The sequence below is a fragment of the Halichoeres trimaculatus genome, unplaced genomic scaffold, assembly GCF_033239565.1.
Source record: "Halichoeres trimaculatus isolate MK-OKI-2021-1 unplaced genomic scaffold, fHalTri1.1 fHalTri1_scaffold_9, whole genome shotgun sequence".
Taxonomy (NCBI): domain Eukaryota; kingdom Metazoa; phylum Chordata; class Actinopteri; order Labriformes; family Labridae; genus Halichoeres; species Halichoeres trimaculatus.
The window spans coordinates 21,412,778-21,430,317 of record NW_027437188.1 but is presented as its reverse complement, the minus strand read 5'-3'; the positions used below and the strand labels follow the sequence as shown (position 1 = coordinate 21,430,317).

Here is a 17,540-nt window from a genome sequence, read left to right as displayed (position 1 = left end):
GAAGTGTCAGAAAATCTACCTCTTATATTCGCCATTCTTCATCTTTTTCCCTTTTGTAAGTTAACTGCATGCCTCAATTTCATTTGGCACTTTAAGAACTGATGCTCGTAAAAAATGCTAACTGCTTCAATGAAATAAAGCATCTCTATCTGGGCAAATCCTCTGTGCTGCCTCCCCTCTTTTTAAGTTCAAAATAATTTTGTATAATGACCAGTGGAAATGATGATAAATTCCCCTGTGCTGTTTCTCAAGTGTCAGTTCTGTTCAAGTGTAAATGGAACAGCATTAGAGGTTTACATTTTACAGTCCATCGTCCTCGCCTGCCTGTCATCACCTGCTCTCACTTTTCTCTCCAATGCTCAATCATTCTCCAGAGCAAATTATTCATGGAGCTCGGAAAATTACTCAGTCGAAGCAGTTAAGCATGCTCATACATCAGACATTTAAAAATAGTTCCTACCCTTTACTTCACCGTCTCCTCTCAAATTCATTTTAAGTCTTCTTTAAAAGTGTCCATAATTTCACTTGTCTGCGGTGTCTACACTGTTTATCAGCCCAACCTCTCTTCTCCTCCTCCTCACCTTTCCATCTTAGCCCTCTCCCCTCCTCTTCCACCCTGGTTTCTTATCACACCCTGCCCTCTCCTCTCCAGGCGAAATGGAGAGAAGGGGTGGGAAAAAAAAGAGCAGGGTGGAAGGGGAGATAGTGGTGAGAAGAGTGACAGCAGCTTATGGGGAGGAAAGGAGGGGGGCTTCCCCCCCTGTTTTTCTATCTCGCTTTCTGACTCTCCCTCTCCCTTGTGCTTTCTCTTCCTCTCTCATGCATACACACATAGCAGGGGTCTCTGGTCTTCTATGTCTGGTTGTGTTTCTTTAAGGGTTCTCAGCTTCACTCACACAGCTGAGATCTGCCTGGTACTGCCCTTGCCGTCTGACAACTATACGCACACCTTGCATGCCTTCCTGTCTGCACACAAACACTCACATAACCCTGCAGGGAGACATAGAAATACACACTGACAGGAAATATCTTCAGAATACATTCCACACTTGCAAGCAAAGCAGGCATGTTAGACACGCATGCTGATTTGCTAAACCAGCACCCGTACAGCTTTGCAGTGTGCGAAAGCAAAGACACTGCTTTTGTCCTGCCTGTGAGCATGAATCAGCATTCTGCCTGAATTATAGGGCTGCATTATGGATTCTCTGCACAACCCACATACTCTCTAGACATTGTTCAGAGAAAAAAAAAAACACATGCACACAAACACATACGGCAGCAGCTGGTAGACCGAGACATCAGTGGAATGTGTCAATAACAAGAACAAGGGCTTATTGTCAAAATTTTTCAGTTTTTACGCCAACACAGAAATTATACATGCTCCTCCTACATTCAGACTATCACAAACTTTTTACTTTCCAAACATTTTCACTTGCTGACTTCTAGCTTTAATTTTGTTCTTTCAGTCTTTGCTCTTCAGGCATTTGTGTTTTTAAATGTCATTACACATTTTGTGGCAACAGTTGCAGTCTTACCACATTTATGTCTTTAAAGTAGACCAAACTACTTTTTTTTTGCTACTTTTCTACTCTTGAAAAATGTCAATGAAGTGCATTAAATATTCAACACTCCAGTAAATGTAATCTAAAAGCATCATGAAATCCCATAGACTCTACACTCTGGGAGGTCTGAGGCCCAGTTGTAGTGGCTGCCTTACTGGAAATGTTGGCTCTATGTAGTGAGACGCACAGAGCCAAAGCATGTCCACTTCTCAGTCAAGCTGGCCATCATGCCTCTTAATATACCCACATATTGAAATTGTGCAGTCTTAATATATTCAAAACAAAGTAGTGATGGAAAACTTCAATCCTGGCAAAGTGGGTATACAAATAAAACCTTTTTTTTTTCCACCAGGCAGTAAACATGTTTTATTCTGCTGTAAAAATGGGTATTATTAATACAGGTGGCAATGAGAATGACTGATCTGAACTACCAACAAATGTCCAACAAAACAGTTTTCTGTCTACCTCTTCCCCCAACCCCACCAGCACATTTATGAAGGAGGAGCCATCTCTGTAGTTATGGCTGTAGTTATGGACCCTCAGCTCCCTTAAAAGGAGAGTTTCAGATGCTTCCATCAGGAAGAAGGTTCAGTCTTTCCAGATGCAGCACAAACAGATAAAGACTGTCTTTTATTCTCTCGGCTGTTGGTTTCTTGAATAATCTGTAACCACTGTGATCTGTGAGTGGACAATGCATTGATCTTTTGCCGTTAAGTTGTGTCTGGTGTATTGTTTTGTATTGTGTTGACTACTGTCTGCAATGTGAATTGACCCTTGGGAATATTAAAGTCATACTTTACCTCAACCTAAAAATAAAAGAAAACAAAAGAAAAGAAAACAAAACAAAAGAAAAAATCAGCAGCCTATTTAATAAATGTTCAACAAACTGTCTCAAAATTCCCCTTGCACTTTTGGATTTGCGACTATTAAGATCCTCATTACCTATAGAAATGTATAATCTTGAGTGTGTTTGTGTGGGATAGTGCTGATCCCCTCAAAGCGCTCAGCCCTTAATTAAGCTAACTCCTGCACTGTCGAGCTAATGCTAACAATGCAAGTGATCCCTGCTCATTAGGCAAAAATCTCCACAAATCTCTCCAACACTCTGCTGTGGTTGCAGTTAAAGAGCACTAGCATAACAACACACACACACACACACACACACACACACACACACACACACACACACACACACACACACACACACACACACGCCAAAATGACACACAGAGAATCACAGTCACGACCATACACAGGCAGTGCAGAGAGATGTTACACACCATTACGCTCACTAACAGAGCATAAATGTTTTGCTAACATCAGGTCAGTGGGCGAGGACATGCAAGGGGTCTATCTTGATAGGCCAAAAGGCACAAATACATAAGTGGGGACACATACAATTCATTAATGTTAGAATGTGGTATTTTAGCGAAAGCTTATAGACAACATGGAATTTAAAACCCAGCCATGTAGACAGCTGTCTTCAAAGTGAGTATCTTAATACAAGCAAAATTGACTGTTATGTTGGCATTACTGATGTTTTTAGAGCAGTCAGATATACATAACAGAGCAGTTACAATGTTTTCAATGATTAATACCTATAAATGTTTACTTCAATGCTTGCATTATATCAAGAATGACTCTAAAGAGGATAAGATGTGGATAAAACCATGAGAAAAGAAAAGCAAATCAAACAAGATTCTTAGCAATAGTCAGTCATAGTTCAGCAATCGATCATCCCATCATTGCAAAACAGAAAATCTATTATTTCTAATGCAGCTCAGTTAAGTGCACCTTATGCCTAAATTACACCTTCCAGCTTCTCCTCCTCTGTTACTTCCCCTCCTCTGTTGCTCCCTTTCTCTTCCTGCTTCAACCATAGCCTGGGGCTAATCACTGTCAGCAAGCTGATCGTAAAGCCAGAGCCAGTAACACAAATATATACATAAACACCTGCACAGACATGCACTCGCATACCTACACAACAGAGGTGGGCTGATTGCATCACTACACAACCACATTTTCACAAAAAAAGTGTAAGTCAGCTTTACTCATTGTAGCAAAGTTGCAGTTTTTCCTGCAGATGAGAAGTGTTTTGTGTGTGCATGCTAATACTCATATATTATTCATATCCAAAACCATATATAACAGCAGTATGTTCACGTTCAAGGTGCAACAAGACATTACATCACACTTGACCCTTACGAGTTCAGCTTAGAATCACATTGACCCAGCCTGGAAAATAAATCATTTATTTCACATGCTAATGCACTTTATGTATGTCTCAGCTGCATTTTTGAGTTTGATTCTGTTCACTATCAAACAAACAGCCAATTAGTTCACCCAAAGAGCAGAATATGAAGGCATTTCCTTTTTTTCTCTCTCCCTCTATCCTCTATGCTTCTACTTTCCTTTTTATTCATAACTTTAATGTCACATGAAATTTGTGCCCTGGCAAAACGGTCCACACAATATTCAGGGATTGTTAAACTTGCATAAATCTAACTGGACCTTTGGTAGTGATATTTTTAAAACAGGGGATGCATTTTGCTTCCTTTAAATCTCCAAATACCAGATCTTTTCTAAATCTGCAGCAGAACTAAGCCCTTTGCTTTTACATCACTGGCATTATGCGCTTTAAATAACCAGGAGCGTCTGCTACACCAGCCACCAGCAGGTGGCCTTGGCCAAGCAAACGATTCACAACCTGAGCAGAGCAGCTGAATTTCAAAGTTTGAAAGCAGGCACAAAAAGACTCCAGTCCTCTTTTATCTTTTACTACATTTCCTCTTAATTAAACCTCAGTGAATAGAGTTTTACATGGCTAAATAAAACATCTTGCTTAAATGAGAACCTATTGTGAAGAGTCTCTTATGGTTTGTGATGCAGTGCTAAATTAATACGACCCACAAAAGCAAGCAGGAGCACCAACAATAAGACTTGTGGTAGTCAGACTAACAATTTAATTCACACTTAGCTTTGCAAGCAAGGCAGCAAAATGACAGCCCTGAAACAGCAGACATGTAACATCCCTTCAGTGGAAAAAGACAAAGAGCTGTCTTATTCTGTGCTACAGACACAGATTTGGCCGGTCACTTGTGGATTTGATAGAGCAGCATCTAAAAAGAAAATGCACCTGGTGGTGGTGTGTGGTTATGTGTCCACAAAAAGTGGACACATAACCACACACACGTAGGCAAAAAGCAGTCAAAATGAGTCAGCTGGAGCAAAGCTCAGGTCACATGTGTGAACTAAAGTGAATCTAAAGTGGTATCAGCGGAATATTACAGAGTGCCCCAAAATACCGACAAGAATAAAGGTCAGCAGTTCAACAGCTGGCACTTGGATTTATCTGAGTTCTAAAGATAAATATATATGAGTGGACAGACGTACTGGCACAAGTAAATTAATCATAGCTTACAATGCCGTCAAGTGTGAAAGGAGGGAGTTATATAATAAAAAAAAGTGTAATAGAGGAGAAATGCAGTCCTCATGATACTAAGAAACAGGCCATGAGATGATAGACTTGGTCAGGTTTTGAGCGACGGTGACGTAAGAAATAAGTTGCCAAAGCTCAAAGCATAAATAAAGATGCAGAAAAAAAGTGCTGTCAGTTTAACTACAGGCCATTCTCCACAAAGTAGGCCCCACACTGCAGAACAAAGAGAGATGGGCTATCCAGAACACCAGCCAGGGACACCATGCTCCATTTTACTTTATAAAATTATGCCCCCCCCCCCCCCCCCCCCCCCGAAGTGAGTGATAACGACACAGATTGCTAATCTCTCCTACATACTGGAGCTAAGACTGTACAGCACAGTGCTGAGCTGCACAAATGACTGCAACTTTCCCAAACTTGCAGATTTTTTTTTTCATACAGGATAGAGGGCCACAATCCCCAAGGACCCAGAATTCACAAGGCAAACAATACCAACTCATGACTTTTATGGCGCACACAGCAGCAGAAGTAGCAGAGGGTTGAGTTACCCCTTTCTCTCTGTATCACACATGCACACTCACTCTCTACCTCTCTTTCTGCAGCCCCACTTCTCTCCCGTCTTCCCCTTTGAACATAGTGGGTCAGTTGAGCTTCTGCACTGCAGCAAAGTCAAGTGATTGTGTTTAAGGGTTTCTCATGATTTCAGAGCCATAGAAACTGGTTTGAAGCAAATGGTTCTCAACCCATTTCCCTCTTTCTTAAGCTTTTTTGTTGTCTTCAAGCACAACATTTGTTCTAGTTACAAATTATAATTGTACATAACCATGAAAAAAGTAGGTCTTTAGCTGTCTTTCTTTTTTTGTTTTCAAATTGAAGAGCTTTCACAGTCCACATGCTATTGATATAGTATTGTTATGTAGCACTGGATGTAGAGCATATATGTAAAACTGAAAGTGAAGTTTCCACAGAACTTAAAACACCACAAAGAAAAAAAGTCAAATGTGCCATCAGCATAATCTCTCAGAACTTCTAAGCTTTTAGACACATACACAAGAGAGCCACATTTCTAACCACATAAACAAACACACATGCTCCAAAGAAGTGGAATGTGACTTCTTGTTCGCAGCACCTGCAGTTTACTGCAACTTCAGCACCACGGCCAGAGACAGATTGGCTTTTTCAGCACATTGAAGATAATTCCCTATTCCCCAAATGGCAAAAGCATATCAAAACACATGCATACATAAGTGATGCCAAATCTAAGTGCTTGCATGCCTCTATCAGTGGCTTTATAATGTGCTTTCTCTCTTCTTTGGACTCTCTCCTTTTGGTTAATTGGACAATTACAGCTTCCTTCAGCGACAAAAGAAAAGAAAAAAAGAATCCCTACTTTCTCTAAGTGGCACATCCTTCACAATCCTCTCCTGACAACTCCATGTTCTCTCACCCTTCCCTAAGCCTCTTGTCAGTACTCCCCCTCCCATCAGTCGTACTCTCAAACTGATCCCTTCAACACTCTTTTTCCCCTCTTTCACTGTTCATTCAGTGCTACCTTTCCAAACCATGCCTGGGGTAATCAAGACTCTGAGGTACTCATTTAATGATAGGGTAAAGAAAATCAAGAGCACAGAAACACATAAAAATGTGTTTTCAATCTCATATAAAAATGTGTATAGAGAAAACAAACTAAGAAAAACTGACGACTGACATCTTTTTTGTTGTGGCTTAAAATACCCAATGCAAAAATGCCTGTGGGAATGAGAGGAAGAAAACATTACATCATACCACACATGAAACCACCTCCCTGGAGACCATCTTAAAAGTGCACAAGAAATCCACAGAGTCACACCCAGGTCCTTGCCTCTACTCAATGCACACACACACACACACACACACACACACACACACACACACACACACACACACACACACACACACACACACACACACACACACACACACACACACAAAACACCCACTTATTTTACACTGACAACAAATGGCTGCTGTGAAATGGTGTGAGGGTCTGCAGAAGCTCTCCCGAAAGGCTTACATTACTTCACATCTCTTAAAGAATCCAATTTGAAAAGACTGTCTCAAAGTGTTGGTTTAAAGGGATATGTTGCTGCATTGCACCCTGCATTATGTTCTAATTAAACTTTAAGATACACGCCTAAAGGGAAGTGTTCCAGGCTCTCTTACAGTTTAACTCAAATACAAGAAAAGCAATGCAACTCAAGAGGAAACAAAAAAACAAAAAACAAAGAAAAGGAAAACTAATTGCACAACAAATTAGTGCCAGAGTTTCATTGTATTTAATGTGTCCTGTTCCCTTTAACTGTGTCCAAAGAAACAAATTTAACCACTTTTTCAGCACAGTCTGTCTGAATAAAATGAACACAGCTTGAAACTGAGCAGGGAAGTCAAGGTAGATTACTAAGTTGCACAGATATTAGATAACAGTTTAAAGAACCCAAAATTGAGATGAAAAACTGTCTTTGAAGGGAATTTTTCCTTCATCATACTTTCTCTCAAATCTGCTTAAACTGGTCACAACCAGATCTTTGGCAAGCTAAGACATTGGCCTAAGAATGCATGAACAGTAGTGGCCCAAATAAACGACATGATGCCAGCATGAGAGAAGAACAGGTGACACAAAGGATTACATGGTTTGAAAGAGACAGGGAAAAAATGTTGCAGGGACAGAGACACGGTGAAAGACAAGGACAGAAGAGAAGGCACACACTGCGTTTACCATACTGAAGTCTTGCCAACGAGCAAACCTCAAGAGAGATGTTCAAGGAAAGGTTAACTCCACTGCAAAATTCAAATATCACTGAGATAATAGAGGACAATTCAAACCAGCAGAGCATGTTTACATTTCACACATAAAAGAAACATTTAGCCAACCTGAGAGCGCATTGGTTGCCCCTATCTAATACTCCACTAAAGGATGAAATCACTTGGAGATATTAGTGCAGGATAACAAGAGGATTTATTGGGATAAAACCACTCAGCATGGTATAATGGGACAAAAGCCCAGCACTCATTTGTGAAATATGGAGGGGGGGGGGAGGGGGGGGGGTAGAGAGGATAGGAGGTTACCTAGATATGGGAGTATAACAAAACCATCAATGATCCAAAAACTTTATTTATTTATTCATTTGGGGGAGGGGTTGACGTGAAGGGTCGGGGTTAACAGAGTAATGCATTATAATTTTAATCAAACTGAGTGCACACTGGAAATGCTGACCACATAGTCTAACCTCTTGGTCAGGGAAAGGAAGGCTTTATGTGTGTCTGGGTGTGTTTGCGTGTGAATTTTTAAAGTTAAACAAGAGCAGAAAATTAGGTGGGGCAGCAGAATATGGAGGTACAGCATTGTATAAGTAGAAAGAGCCTTGGCATAATGTTATATGCTAACAAAGGCTTTATATCAAGGTGACCTTCACTCATTTGAGCAACAATAGAAATAAAACATTAAACACAACACAAGGTAATCTTTCCATATTAGTGATGACTAGGTCACTGATGAGCTAACTATTTAAATAAACTAGCCAAGGGCAGCACTGTTTATTTTGGAAGTATATGGTTTGCGACATATCTTCCTCTTAGTTTAAGCTGATACATCCGAGTAACTCTAACATCCATTTTTAACAAGGAACAGTGCCTCTTAAAAACCTATAAATGCCAAAGCAAAATGCTTATCAAGCCTATTTCGAAGCAAAAAAAAAAAAAAAAGAAAAAAATGCACCTAACCCCAAATTTACAGGCACCAAGTTTGTATCATGTCTTCCCTAAGTTAAAACTCCCCTTCAAGAAGAGAAGAATAGCACTATGTGTACAATTAACACAGTAATTACTTCACAGCTGCTCCTAGCTTTGTTTTTGTCCGCTTGTGCTATTTGGTCCCAAAATATGAATCAGTCAAACACAAAATATCTACAAATGTGACAGCAAAACAATTGAGCAGTTAAGGTTTTCTGGGGAATACAGACTTCTCAAGATGAATACTATTGGAGATGTTGACAATCAGCAACCCAACACTTAATATACCAATATGCAAGAGCATTATAAAGCTTATTTCTTTGAAAATAAAGTTTTATTTTGTTGATAGAGCTGCTTTATTCTGCCATTTTCCAGACAATTGGTTGAAATAAATCAAGTGAAACGAAAAAAAAAAAAAAAAGCATTTAACATGTGAAAATGTGCTGGAATGAATAAAACTGGCTTTGCAACTTGAAGGTTTTATATAGATACTTTGAAAACAGTTCATAAAAATACAAGGCTTGATGACCTCTTAGGATAAGCATTTTGTGCATTACATTATACTGTAACTGCAACCAATCTACTCAATACCCAGTGAACCTGAACACCTTATTATCTCCCCCCAGTGGACTAAGTCCAAAGTGCTACTTCGGAGGGAGTCAGAAAAATTAGATGCACAAATTCAAAGAGTGACTTCCAATCACTTTTTCACAGCCTCCCAATTACTGTTAATTAGCCTACATCAGCAGTACCCGTTAAGTTAATTAAAATTGCAGCATGCCTCGCTGATTTGGTATATCCTATGATATCACCCACTTTCAAACCAGCAGCAGGAACTTAACTTGTTCTGGCATTGAGTCTTTTAACTCTTAAGTTACATCCAACCAGGAGCAGTAATGTAGTGGCAAATAAAAATTGTGCGCTCTGATAACCAGCATGGGGAAATCATAGGGCAGATAACAAATAGACACACAGATGTATTATTTCTCTGAAGAAAAAAGTGCCTTGCCCCAAAACATAAATTACCTCCATACTAATCCAAAAATAATGAGCTGAAATGAGATTAAATGTTATTGCCCTCCACTACATTTCTGTCTAGCACTCTGTTGGTTCACTAGCTATTCTCCCTTCTCCAGCAGCTTTATCTCATGATGGTTGGCCACAGCTCCAACATGCCATTGAAACAAGACACCAAATACACAGCCTGTCAACAGCGCCGGACACACAGGTTCCGTGGCATCAACCCTTTCATCATTTGATTGAAGAGTTTGTTTTTATTAAGAAGGCTATACCAGACGCATAATCACTATACATTGATTTAACATTACCTTTACAATTAAATTCTTCACTGAAATTACAGAATAAATATATGCACATTTTTCTTCAAATCTTTGTGAGAGAGAAAACATTAAAAGTGCTTCCTACAAAGCCGTTAGTGGGTGACAATGGGGAATCCAGAAGCAATGGAAGAGGGATCAACAAAGTGCATGGAAATATCCAGAAAACCTTGAGCGTTGTCTTATAATAATATTCACAAATGTTTAACCATCCGTACGTCGGCGCGTCCTTTTTTACGAGAAGCACCCTGATATAGACAGAAGTCCTCATTAATAGTAATAACCATATTAATAAGATATAAAAATTAAATAGAACACTGAACTGTAAATGCGTTGCAGTATCTCTGTTCATAATGTGGTGTGGTAGTTATGAGTAAATCCCCTCGCTTCCTGCACTGAAGCGAGTGCATGCAGCAAACTGCAGTTCATTTTAATATATAGTTTTTTCTCTCTCTCTCCATCATTGCCTACAAACTTTATGTGCACGGTCCCCGGGTGTTTGTTCATCCTAGTCAGGGGTAAAAGAGACAGAAAGGAAACCCCAAGTCAGGGAGACGTCCAGCTCCCGTGTGTCTTTCGCACCATGGTAACTCCATCAAAGGGTTTTTCATGAGAGATGTACTTTAGGATGTTTTGTATGTTTTTATTCCCCAGTGCCCCTCTTTTTCCCATTTTGCTCTCTCGGGCATATAGAGATATTTATATATTATAAAAATAACGGCTGTTGACATTGCTGGCTACTCTGAAAAAAAGGCACTTCATTGAAATATCTGAGAATGGCCTCTCCTCCAAAGTGATTGGGGGGAACTGTGTTGTACTGTATTGTAATATTTCTTTTTTCTCATGCTGCTTTTTCAAGTTATTGTTTTTGTTGTTTTTTTTTTTTAACTGGTTTTGGGTGATTTTGTTTTGAGAGTGGAGAAGTGAGTGTTGATTTTGTGTTTTGCTTTTTTTTCCCATGGGCTAAAGATGTTAAAACCGGTAAGATTTTTCCAAGACTTCGAGGTAATCCGGCTTGGTTTGAAGTTTGGCCCTTAACTCGAGGTACTCGCTTTGGGACGGGTCAGGGTAGCAGCCTTTCCCCGCCGTAAAAAGCAATGTTTCCTTTAGCCGTGCATCCTGCTGCAAATCTGGGTACTGCATGCCTGGTGGGTGTGCATGCGCCACATGCATGTCCTTTAGTTTGGGTACGGTCCCATACAAACAGTCTACGAAGCCCACTGTTGGCGTGGGCCTCTGACTGTCAATTACTGTGGGGCACAGCCCTCCGTTCTCATGAAATCCTGCCATGTCAGCTGTTGTGTGGTTGACTGTGACAATGGTGTTGAGTTGAGAGTTGGAGACGGCCAAGGTCCACTCTCTCTCTTTCTCTAATAAGGTTCTATAGTTGCTGTTGCTACTGGTGCCATTGTCTTTCTTCTCTGAAAACTGCGCTCTGTCTTCCTCCGCTATTTCTCCCTCCCTCGGCTTGTATATGGGGTTGTTACACATTTGAGTCACAGGGTGAGGAATGTAGTCATAAACGTGACCGTGGGCATGTGTGTGACTAGTGTGAGTATGCGTGTGCATACTGGGTGTTGGTTTTTCCGGTGTGCCAGTGTTACCAGCACAACTCTGTCTAGGTGGGTCCTCAAAAATCCTGCATTGCATTTGAATCCCTGTTAGATCGACCTCAGAACGTTTCCGGAAGGGCAGCTTCTTCCTGCGACGCAGAACAAAGGCAAAAAAACCAGCAGCCACAAATACAGCAGAGATGAAGAGGATGAGAAGGCTCAGAATGAGGACAGATAGCGGAACCGCTCCTCTCCCTCCTGCCTCTCCCATGTTAGAGCTCCCGGTGGTGAGGTCATCCCCACCAGGCAGAGCCGGTGAGGGGCCTGAAGAGTACTTCAGCTCAGGACAGATGACTTCAACCTCCAGTGAACGCAGGTCCTTTCCAGTAGCAAACTCAGGAGTCTTGCAGAAGACATCTCCAACCACAATGACAGAGGAGAGCTTTTCCAGCCACTGTTTGAGTGGAATGATGTCACAGGAGCAGTCCCAGGGGTTTTGGTGTAGGTCAATCTGGACGATGGAGGTCAGATGTTCAAGAACACCTCGCACAGGCAGGGAAAGGAAGTAGTTGTTGCGGAGGTTGAGTCGTGCAAGGTTGGTGCCAGCAAAGGCATCAGTTGGGAGGGAGCGCAATAGATTGTCATTGAGGAAAACCAGCTGGAGGTTTGGCATCATGGAGAAGGAGTTAGGTTGTATCTCACGGATGACGTTATACTCAAAATAAAGATAGCTTAACATCTGCAGCCCTCTGAACATCCCAGGGGTGAGCCTCTCAATGTCATTCCCATTAAGGTATAAGCTTTTTAAATTTGGCAGGTTGATAAAAGCCCCCTCCTGGACGTATGATATCCGATTATTCCCTAAATGCAGTAAATCCAAACTTGAAAAGTTCCAGAAATCAGAGCGGTAGATTTTCTGTATAAGGTTCCCACTGAGATATAATTTCTTGGCATTAAGAGGCCGAGGTAAGAGCTCAGAGATGTTATGAAAGCCTTTCTCTTTACAGTTTACTGTTAGTCCCAGATCATTGATGTGAAGGTTGCATGTGCATCCAGTTGGACAGATTATTGGGATGGGAGGTCTTGTTTGGTAGCCAGCAATAGGGGGCTGATTGATGCCTGGGTAGATGCTACGAGGGGTTGGAGGGTTCTTGGTGGGCCGAGGTCGTTTGGTAGGCTTGACAACTCTTTCCTTGTATTCCACAGAAGAGGCTGTGTTATGGAAGGAGGAGAGCATGGAGGAAGGTTTTGTAGGCCATGTGTTCTCGTTGCTGAATGGGACCCTGGGAATTCCCAGCTTGGCCTCGATCTCTGCATCAGAGAGTAGCGGACAAAGCTCACTGCGCTTAATTTCCCTCAAGTCTTTTCCATGTAAGTGGAATGGGTACTCACATGTGATCTCCCCAACCAGTGCTGTGTAAGGGATCCTCTCCAGCCATGTTTTCAACTGAACAATCTCACACACACAGTTCCAGGGGTTCTCCTCCAGCTGGATTTCCATTAAGCTCCTCCCAATGTACTCCAGTGTGCCTTTGTATGGCAATGTCTTTAGTCTGTTTCCTCTTAGGTCCAGATGCGTGAGTGACACAGACCGGAAAAGATAATTTGGGAGCACAGGGATGAGATTGTCATTAAGTATGAGCACTCTCAGTTTGTGAAGATGCCTGAATGCACCACTTTCAATCCGTTTGATAACATTGTAGTCCGCTTGGAGATACTCTAAACTCTCCAACCCCAAAAAAGTGTCATTTCGGAAAACCTCAAGTTTGTTTTCATGTAGGAACAGCCGTTTGAGTATTCCTAATCCGTTGAATGCTCCGGCATAGATATCTTGCAAGGCATTATTACCCAGATTAATGGATATGGCATTGTTTAGATGGAGGAAGCTGTTAAAGTAAAGCTTCCTCATGGAGTTTCTCTGCAGGTTGAGTTTGAATGGCCGACTCCACATCTGGGAGATCTGGCTGACATTTGTAAATCCTTTACTGTCACAGTGGACGTGAAAAATGCCCTCTTTGACCTCGCAGTAGCAGGGCTCGAAGCAGGGCTCGTCGATCTCCTCCGAGTCCTCCAGTAGTGGGATTGGGGTGGTCCATCCTAAGGCTATGGTGCTCAGCAAGGTAACCCACAGCATCCTTGCTGACACCAAGGGGATGAAGTCTTGGCTCCAGGGACAGAGCCACTTCACACCACTGCAACACAAAACAGAGGGATAATGAATCAAATGACACATACAAATGGGGATTGTGGATGCAAATGAACAAACAAGAACACATGCACACTTTCACAAAGTGAGTGTAGGTGAGGGATAGGCAGGCGGAGGAGGGGTGAGGTTGTGGGGGTCAGTGCAATAAAAACTTTGGGGTGAACATCAGTGTATAATATTTTAACATTCAACACTATTTAAGATGTTGAAAAAATTCTGGCTCTCAAAAAAATTGATATGCCAGCACTCTTGGGTGGGTGATGTGATACTCAGCAACGCAAACAAATCTCTGCATTCAGACTGTTAACGTCAGTGTATTAGGGGAAAACCCATTTATTATACAGCAGATGTGCTGGTAAGGTCGTAATAAATCAACTCAGAGATGCTTATCGCCGTGAATAAACGAAGGCAGTAGCAAGTGGGCGAGGTTAGTGGAGAGGAGACACCGTCCTGGGTTGTGTTTATTACATAACGGGGACCTCAATCCCTCTCGATAAATGGGAGTCCAGAAAAGAGCGGTGCATTGGAGGTCTTATGCAGGGAGAGGGTGGAATGGAAAAGGTGTCAGCCTGGCCACCGTTGCCGGGACGAGATGAGAACTGTTGGAGGACTTGCAGCACATCCATCACGTTAAGTATGACCGCAACATATCAATATGTGCGCTCTTCAACTCGTGAAAATCAGGGAAAACACACGCTTAAAAAAGCAGAGAAAAGCTCCCGTGGGGCTATAATGCTACATGAGCGTTATTCAGCATTGAAAAGCCGTCAGACTCATGTCAAAAAGGAAGAAGGGAAGGATAATAGTCCATTCAGTTCAATGATCCTGACGTGCAGGAAAAAAAAGAAAGCCTCTGCTTTTTTCCAACAGCTATTTCTCCTTTGTAAGCCCTTTACGTACAAACCATGTAAACTTTTGCACTGTAATTTAGTTTATAATTAACCAGAAAAAGAAAATCGATTCAACTTTCCTTGGTCTTCACTATTGGTGATTCTATTTATGTTAAGGAGTGGAGGCACGAGTAAAAATCGCAGACGATGAAGCCGCTGGTCCGGGAAGCTCTGTTGGTGGAGGTTGTATTTGAGTGGAACGGACTGCCCTGGGGCCGAATAATAATAATAATAATAATAATAATAATAATAATAATAATAATAATAATAATAATAACAAACTCCCTTTGATTTACAACGATGAGGTTATCGCAGATTTCGTGAGTTATATGAGAAAGTCATTCACTGGCAAGCACACACACTTACACAGCAAATGTCTTTGCAGCAGGCTGTCACTTCTCATACACCAGCGCGCGCGCTCATACACACTCATACACGCACACTCTCACATACGCACACATACGGCGCTGTCCGTTCAGACGACGATGCTGAAAATCCAAGTCTTGGGACCGTCTAACAGAAAGTCACTCTCCATGGTGCTGAAAACAAAGCCCAGCAGCAAAAAAAGGGAAGTAGAAAGGGAAGAAAAAACGGTTACTCCCCAAAAAGATGTTGTCAAAAAAGGGAAGAAAATCCTTGTTTGATTTCCAGAATGCAGAATTCACTGTTTTCATTCCCCTCTCCGTGCGTAATCCTCCAGGATTTATCGATCCCGCCTCCACCGCAGAGATCAAAAAACGCAGATGCGACGTCGAAAAAAGTAATAACGAGATTTATGGCAATTAAAAAAAATCGTGCCACATTGCATTCCCTTGAGGTGTCTGAAGTCAGACGATTTACGTACTTAGTTTCAGTGGGATTCCAACTTCACATATCCTCCTGCGGTGTGTTCTGCTGTTGCCCGATGCGTCCCGCTCACCGTCCGATGCCGGGCTGCGAGGAAGAGGACAAGAAAAGGGGGTGACGGAGCCGTCAGAGGAGGAGAGGATGAGAGGAATGGGAAGGACATAGATGGGAGAGAGAGCAGGGAGAGGGGAGAGATGCGCATGTGAATGAGCCACAGATTCAAAGCCAAGCTGGAGAGATCCTCCACAGCCTCGTATACTAACATGAATTAAAGTGACAAATTCAGAATGACCCAACAACAGAACTCAAGCATAAATTCACGTCAAACTAAGTTATTAAGAATTATGTTATCTAAAATCTCACGTCGCCGTGCTGGAAAAGAAATACTACCCACGATTAATGGAATTTATCACTAAACAACCCCGCTGTCAATAGAGCAGAGATAGGAGATAGCTTATTGAAATACATGCCAAGCATAATGCAGTAGCCTTCCGTCGTGACATTGTCAGGGAAACGGTGAATAAAGAACAAACAGCTATTGATCAGTCGACTGGATCTCTGCGATCCGTTATCCTGCTTACGGAGTGCCTGATGTTCCCTTTTAAGTCCGTGGCTACGCAGACACATAAGCATACAACACACACACACACACACACACACACACACACACACACACACACACACACACACACACACACACACACACACACACACACACACACATCTGCATAAGATTTCCCTCATGATGCACTCCAAAACAAACAGCCAAAGCACTCACCTTAGTTTGGGACCGCGATTGGAAAGCATCGGAGGTGGAAAAAAAAGCACTATGAATCTTGTTAGATCTCTCTCTCCTGTTCGTTTTCTGTCTTTCTCCCTCTCTCCCTCTCTTACCCTCTCTCAGTGGCTGAGGCAAAAGAGAGGAGAGAGGAGGAATGAAGACGTGATAGGAATGCAATCTCCCCCACTCTTGCTCTCCGGTGACTCTGACTCTCTCCCCTTATTTCTCGTCTCCTTTTTTTCTAAGTAGTTTGCTTAAAATGCAAGCCCTCGACTTGTGCCAGTCCGCTTCCTCTTCCTCTCCTATCCCCCTCCTCCTCTTTCTCCTCCGCCGCCGTCGCCTCCGCACCCCCTTCTCGGGCGAGCGTTCAACAACTGTACAGCCGGGTGAGAGTGCTCTCCTCTCGGTTTCAGGACCGTGTCTCTGTCCGGCGAGGCGGTAGCAGGAGTGTGTTGATCATATTGACGCGTGGGTCAGCTGCTGCTTTTTATTTATTTATTTTTGTCTTCATTTTTGCGGGTCCGTTTCCCTGTCGTGCGTCAGAGAGGAGTGAGGGACTGAGCCGGGGAGGTGGTGGTGGTGGTGTGGAAGGGGAGCCAAGGGGTGAGAGACGCAGTGGAGAGAGATCTAGCGGTGAGAGAAAGAGGAGGAGAGGAGGGAAAGAGTGATGGGGACGGTTGTGCTATAGTTCTGGATGCTGTCGAGTGGAGGAGAGGAAGCGAAGTGAAGAGAGGAGAGGGTGAGGAGAGCTCTGGCTTTCTTAGCGGCGACGCGCATCTAGACAAATATATAAATAAATACGAGTCATGGAGCGCGTGGTGCGGGGTGGGACTGTCAGACCTGTGGATGACAGCAAGACGGCTCCCTCTCCCTCTCTCTATTATTCAGAATTGAGATAAATCTTAAAATTATCACAGTGACACCCATTTATTTTCTGCTGAGCGGAGTTTTCTGAGTAAAATGTAGTTTTGGCAGCCCTCATACAGCCAATGCCTCCCCTGTCTGCTGTGGAGACGGATAGGGTGGTCGTGGGTTTCTACAGCAAGCAGGGGAGACAGGCAGGGAAATACGGAGCGCTTCGTCTTTCCCCACCGTTTGCGTGCTTTCCCCCGCCTCGCCTCCAGCGGGCAACACAAGCCCGTGTAGTGAGCATCGAGC

At 42.5% G+C, this 17,540-nt stretch overlaps 2 protein-coding genes across 4 annotated transcripts in view; both read right to left on the bottom strand.

Annotated features, from left to right (window-relative positions):
- Positions 1-5,308, bottom strand: part of si (sucrase-isomaltase) — an 83,470-nt gene extending 78,162 nt beyond the window's left edge. The window contains exon 1 of the mRNA XM_074679429.1: positions 461-5,308. The gene's annotated coding sequence lies outside the window, so the exon portion shown is untranslated. The remainder of the gene's footprint in view (positions 1-460) is intronic.
- A 5,663-nt stretch (positions 5,309-10,971) lies between these two features.
- Positions 10,972-17,164, bottom strand: slitrk3a (SLIT and NTRK-like family, member 3a). Of its 3 annotated transcripts, none has more exons than XM_074679679.1 (3): positions 16,380-17,164; positions 15,600-15,688; positions 10,972-13,851 (listed from the first exon to the last, which is right to left on the bottom strand). In XM_074679679.1, exon 3 carries the CDS (start codon positions 13,791-13,793, stop codon positions 11,079-11,081), a length of 2,715 nt encoding a protein of 904 aa, XP_074535780.1. In that variant the 5' UTR covers positions 13,794-13,851; positions 15,600-15,688; positions 16,380-17,164; the 3' UTR covers positions 10,972-11,078. The 3 variants fall into 3 exon arrangements, with proteins under 3 accessions (XP_074535780.1, XP_074535781.1, XP_074535782.1); XM_074679680.1 differs by lacking the exon at positions 16,380-17,164 and adding an exon at positions 16,072-16,198; XM_074679681.1 differs by lacking the exons at positions 15,600-15,688; positions 16,380-17,164 and adding an exon at positions 15,213-15,585.
- Positions 17,165-17,540: the final 376 nt, after the last annotated feature.

Excerpts from the sequence above, each read along its gene's own strand:
- slitrk3a (XM_074679679.1), bottom strand. The coding sequence starts at position 13,793 with ATGCTGTGGGTTACCTTGCTGAGCACCATAGCCTTAGGATGGACCACC.